The following is a 6,378-nucleotide window of genomic DNA, read 5'->3' as shown; positions in this document are numbered from 1 at the left end:
AAAAAAAAAAAAAAAAAAAAAAAAAAAAAAAAAAAAAAAAAAAAAAAAAAAAAAAAAAAAAAAAAAAAAAAAAAAAACTCAATTTATGTTCTAGCAGAGAATTAAATTTGAAATCCATGCTTAATAATTAGCCACAAAAACACATATATATAATTAAATTACAATCACAGTTATTAACTTTCAAATTTATATTTGATTGGTGCTAAAATTTTAAAAATTAAATTTTTTTTAAAAGATATTGAATAAATTAATAAAAATTTGAGAGATTTATAGGTCTTAAAATATATTAGATAATTTTTAAATAAGTTTATTAAACATAAAATTAAAAATGTTTTTAAATTTAGAGATCCAATAATACAAACTAAATAAATCACATCTTTCATTATCACATTAAATAACTCAATTCTAGACAATTTATAATTATTTTTCAATCATCAAACATTTGTTTGTTTTGAAATGACATAACTTCGAGATTAAAATAATATTTTGCTCTCGAATTAAATTAGTTAAATTAAATATATTTTTTTTATAAAAAAAAAAAGTGCAAAATTGAAAGAAATGTGGATGAAATTTGTAATTTTAAATTTTTAATAAATATGATAATTAAGATAGAAAAATATGAGTGAAGGGGCATTTGAAAAAGAGGAGAAAAAGACCTTTGTGAAAATTCCAACGCCACATTCCATGGCCATCTTAGCCAAGAACAAGTCGTCCGCCAGAAGCCGTTCTTTAAATCCGCCGAACTGCATCAACCACCGCAACACCGCCGATTTCTCCATCTCCAAGAATCTCTCCACGATCACCCCCGGTACTCTCCCCGCCGCAATCGCCGCCGCCAGATCCTTCGGCAAACTCTCTGTCGACCTCCCGGCCTCCGCCAGCACCGCAATCGCCTCCGCTCTGTTCTTCTCCCGATCCTCCTCCTCGCCTCCTTCGTGTCCGCCGCCGCCTCCACCACCGCCGCCGCCTCCGTCATGTCCTCCGGGTGGAATTCCACCGGATGAAGCGAATGCGACGGAGATTCCGAGGCTTCGGCGACGGCGGGGAGAGTGGAAGCGGAGAGATGGAGCAGCGCAGGTTCGGCAGGTGAGAATGTAAGTAAAATTCAGCGGAGGTGAACGGCGGAGAAACGGCGACGGTGTGGAGAGATTAGTGAAATTTCGGATCGCCATTTCTTCGCCGGAAGAATCTTCACAGAGAGAGAGAGAGAGAGAGAGAGAGAGAGATTGGGATATGAAAAGGCTCTCTGTTTGTTGTGGCTGAGAAAGTGCTGAAATAAACAGAGAGATTGAAACTCACTCATAAGTTCAATTCTTTCAAAAATTTCCATAATTAAATAATAAAAATTCCAATTCTTATTTTTTTTTAAAAAAATTTATTCCATTACTTTTGAATTATTAAATATCCACTTACCATTATTAATTATATATTTATTTAATATCGATTAAAAATTGACGTATTCGAACTATTATTTATTCTTTATAGTAAAAATTTAGACCAATGAAATTAACAGATACACGGAGATAAAAGAAGGAAGGAGAGAACGAGAGAGATTTAAGAACAAGCAACTTGGGAGGAGATCAGGTCGAACTTGAATTTAGGGTCTCGTGCATAAGTGAAGTTGATGGGATTGAAATTGAAAATTGGGCGACCGTTGTTAACCAAACACTCGGTGTCGGAAATTGCTAAGATGGAAGGATCGATGCTTTCAATGGTTTGAAATCCTCTGCAATCTAATTTCACGTTGGACTGAGAACATATGCAGTTGTTGCTTATTGTCACCTTCCATTGTGTCATTCCATGTATCTGAAAACCAGTCCTCGTTTGATTGATTTGTATGTTGTTCGATTCACATTGACAATTTCCTGAAACAATATCAACTCGATTAATTTAAATTTTATGATTTCATGAAATGGAATTGAAATTTTATAATTATACCTGTGGAAAGGAGAGAGAGAAAGAGAAGAGGTGTGAGAAACTTGAGGAAGATGGCCATTGTGCTTGCTTTTGTGTTGGGGATGAAAAAGGATTAAGGGAGTGTTCAATTTAAAGGGGTTTTATGAATTGTTGAACTAGAAATGGATAATAAATACATAAAAATCTGTTTCATTCTTGTTCTAGTTTCGGTTTCGAGAGGATTTCGATCGATATAATTTTAATTAACTACGTCTTTTCTTTCTTTTATGATTGGTCGAAGATTATATATTTGATTAGTTTATTTCCTTTTATGACTTTGAACTCCAAAACTCGAATAAAGTACGCTATAGAGCCTCCCCTAAAGCTTATAGAGCCCTTGAACAATCTCACCTTAATCGAGGTTCGACTCATGTTTTCGAGTTTTCGAACAAATTACACAATTTGTTCGACACTTTAGTCACTTTTGACTATACCTTTGAGACTCACATTTGAGGATTCTGTTGATATAATTAAGTCTAGGATATGACTCTGATACCATGTTAGGAATCACATATCTACATAACAATATTCCAACTCATCATTTTTCATAATTTTGTTTAATTTTGATTTGAGAAGACAAATATAATTTTTTTTATACTACTTTTAAACATATGATTTATAATATGAATAAATTAATAAACTACGGTTACTATTTTATACTATTTTTAAACACATTATTTATAACATGAACAAACTAATAAACAATCATCGCCTTAATTATACGTTGTGATTTATCATATTATTTATGTTCATTTAAGTCATTTTAAAGTATATTGTGGTCACTGTTTATAGCGGGTTTTAGAAGTATCGTTTGAATATTTTTTCCTCAAACTGTATTAAATGATTATGTATTATGGATATAAAAGTTAATTTATTTTTAACAACTCGAAAACTCAACCGAAAAATAGTGTTGTGAAACAATTTTTGGTTACGGACTCAAAAACTCAAATTTTTTTATTGGTCCAACAAATTTCCTTAATCCAACCTAACCCAATTTATGTACATTCCCGCTCTTAAATTTTATGTTTTAGTAAGGGGTCGAAATTTCATTCTTAAATTTGTAAATAATAAATTTTAATCTTAAATTAAAAGAAAAAAAAACAACATTAATTTGTGTTAAAATAAAATGAAGAATAGAGAGTATAGGGTTTAAATAATAATAATTTTGATTTTTAAAATGGTTAGTAACTATTTAAGGGATAAATTAATTTTGAAAATTAAGACTAATTTAATATTTCAATAACTAAAAATGAAATATTATTTATTTTTCTTTAACCGATTATTAAATATGAATTAAAATTCTCCCTAAAATTCTGAAAAAAAGAAAAGAAAAGCAAAACAGATACCAAATAACAAATCACGACACGACAACATTCCACGTCGTCAACTTCGAGAGACCGTGGCCACACACGTGTACATTCGGAAGAGATCATCACCACATGTACACTTGTCTTATCATTAAAAAAATAATTTTTTTTCTCTAAATTTTAAAGAACATTTATGCTAAATAAACAATAATGCATTAAAAAATAATTAATTGAAAAAAATAAATTAAATTTATCGCAAGAAAAAATGTTTAGAAATCTTTATTTATTTATTATTATTTTATTTTATCTTTTTTATCGGTAGAAGAAGAACTTTGCAACCTCACTCTCCATCAATGGCGGCCTGTAATTCCACTTCTCCTTCTTCCCTAATGTTCACTTTCTTCTGTAGATAACCAAGATCTCATCTCTTTCAAGGGGATACTCCGATATTCCACCATCAAATCCTTCTCCTCCTGCCATTTTCTTTGCAGTCCTAGGAGATCAGATGATTGGGTATTGTTTAATTTTCAGAGACGAGCGAGGCACCATGTGATTGTCGCTGCTCTCGCCGCCGCCGTGAGTGTCGCCGAGGTGGACGCCGAGGAAAACGAGGGGGTCGTTGCGCCTAAACCTAAGAAGGTAAAAGCCGCGTTGCCCCTTGAAAGAGATAGAGTATGTTCCAAAATCTTGTAATGTTTGATTTCGGTGTGATGATTGGATTGTGGATTGTGGATTGTGTTCTGTTTCATGGTTGTGCTTGGAGTGGATTGTTTTCAAGCTTAGAAATGGAGGAATTTATTGTGTGATATGTCAGAGGAGATCCAGGAGATTCTTTGAAATTCAAAAACCGAGGGAAAACAAAAAGGAGTATGACCTCCAAACAGCAATATCTCTGATCCCTTTACTGTTAAGAGAAGTTATAAAGAATGTGCATATCATGAGGTTACTTTATTTGAATGCTCTTATACAGGTAAGTGTAGATATGTTCTAATGATGATTTATGAAAGTTGTTCTTAAAAATAATTCTGAAACTAGTTAGCTCAGTTAGGCAAGCCCAAGCCATCTCGATTGCAACCAACAAACTTTCTTGAGTTATCTTCGTGTTGAACTTTAATGGAACAATCAAGCTCACCGCTAGCAGATATTTTCCACACCCTTGTAAGGAAAGTTTCGTTCTCCTCCCCAACCGACATGAGATCTCACATTTATTTAGGCAATAGAGATTCTACCATAATTTGAAGTTTGCACCCTCTAGTTGAGGTCCATGGATCTAGAATAGGGTAAAGTCCAGTCTTGTGCCACTTCGATCTTGGTCGAACCAAATCGTTGGTTCTTATGCATCTAGATTCCTTTTTTCTTGAGTGGTTAAGGACTTTACTGTTTAGGGTGAAATCCTAAAAAGTTGAAATGAACATACAGGTGAGAAATTTGATGAAGCAAAGAATGCTGGAGCTGATTTGGTTGGTGGGGAGGACATAATAGAACAGCTAAAAGGAGGATTTATGAATTTTGACCAATTGATTGCTTCCCCAGACATGGTGCCTGAGGTATTCCTCTGATTGCATTGCTTCAATTGTTCTATTGATTTTTATAACTTTTACAACATATAAACTGTTTCCCTAAACAAGTTGCATAACTCTAAAAGGTGAATTAGCTGGTTAGGATTATACTGATGATCAATCCTGCAATGCAGAAAGAAATAACGAGTAAGAGACATAATTACCAACGGGTTTATCGATCCGTTTTTTGGTCATAGATATACTTCCTCGATTTTGTTAATCATGCTTGCCTTCTGGTCTTGTCTATTTATTGTAAATGCCCCGAGTATTACTGAGAGTAAGACGATATAGTTGATTTCCATATTTGAGTCTTCTTTGCTCAATTCAGGTTGCTAGCCTCGGGAAGCTCCTAGGACCTCGGGACTCATGCCGAATCCGAAAGCCGGTACTGTAGCACCCAATTTGCCTCAGGTATCGACGATCTTTTTTCTATGCCTGCATTGCATCCAGATTTCATATCTATCCATCAGGAAAAACAAAATGAAGAATATATTTAAACAATTGGGCAACCTTGATTTCAGGCATTAGCAGAATTCAAGCAGGGGAAAGTTGAATACAGAGCATATAAAACTGGTATAGTTCACTTACCATTTGGAAAACCTGACTTCAGCAAAGAGGACCTTCTTATAAACTTGCTGGCTGCCATAGTATGTTCTTCACTTCTCTCTTTAGCTGTTAGTCTCTAAAGACATCTCTAACGTTTTCGATAAGTCATTTTCTTCGAACTCTGACAGAAATCAGTAGAAACCAATAAGCCATCAGGTGCAAAAGGTGTATACTGGAAGAGCGCTCACATATGCTCGTCGATGGGGCCTTCAATTCGGTTAAATATAAGGGAGATGTTAGATTTCAAATGTCCCTGGAGCGCTTGACGAATAACAGACCTGTACTGTTCTTATGTTTGTTGAATCAGCCTCTTGGGGGATCCATTGGAAGATAATGGTGCCCATATGTGAGCAACATTGAAAAGAGGATAAGAGAAGAAGCTAGGAAGGAGAGTCGGGAGATATCAGATAGTTATCGACTACACAGAAACAAGCATACTGCATAGTTTTCTCTACCGACTCACTTTGTATTAATGGTGTTGGGTTCTTATGGATCTACCACGCTTTGATTGACCTCTTGCCAAGGGGAAAAAAATGATTAATGTACTCAACTGTATTGACCAGCTGCTGCTCCTTAATTTGGGGCATTTTGAAAGTGGTTGGTTCTTATGGGTTCGTCGCAAAGGAGCGTTTGGTATGCAAATACGTTCGGTCGATTTAACTTTCACAATTTGTGCATATTATGTTTTGATATGCAAATATGTATGACACGTTTTAAAACCTTAAAGGGAAGCCCAAAGAGGATAATATCTACTAGCGGTGAGCTTAAGCTATTACAAATAGTATTAGAGTCCGACAATGGACGATGTGTCAGTTAGACTCTAAAAGGGTAGACTGTGAGATCCTACATTGGTTGGATAGGAGAACGAAACACTTCTTAGAAGGGTGTGAAAATCTCTCCTTAGTAGACACGTTTTAAAACTTGGAGGGGAAGCCCAGACAGGAAAACCT

General features: G+C 34.7%; 1 protein-coding gene and 1 pseudogene across 1 annotated transcript in view; one reads left to right on the top strand and one right to left on the bottom strand.

Moving 5' to 3' along the window:
• The window catches only part of LOC111441387 (protein RETICULATA-RELATED 4, chloroplastic-like), a 4,942-nt gene extending 3,643 nt beyond the window's left edge, over nucleotides 1-1,299 (bottom strand). Inside the window, exon 1 of the mRNA XM_023078347.1 lies at nucleotides 657-1,299. Within this exon, the coding sequence (XP_022934115.1) occupies nucleotides 657-1,172 (516 nt within the window). The 5' untranslated portion in view covers nucleotides 1,173-1,299. The remainder of the gene's footprint in view (nucleotides 1-656) is intronic.
• Nucleotides 1,300-3,616: 2,317 nt separating this feature from the next.
• On the top strand, nucleotides 3,617-6,088 carry LOC111441694 (annotated as a pseudogene).
• Nucleotides 6,089-6,378: the final 290 nt, after the last annotated feature.

Source organism: Cucurbita moschata, unplaced genomic scaffold (genome assembly GCF_002738365.1).
Source record: "Cucurbita moschata cultivar Rifu unplaced genomic scaffold, Cmos_1.0 Cmo_Scf00004, whole genome shotgun sequence".
Classification (NCBI taxonomy): Eukaryota; Viridiplantae; Streptophyta; class Magnoliopsida; order Cucurbitales; family Cucurbitaceae; genus Cucurbita; species Cucurbita moschata.
Note: the sequence above shows the minus strand (reverse complement) of the source record. Positions and strands in the feature narration are given on the sequence as shown.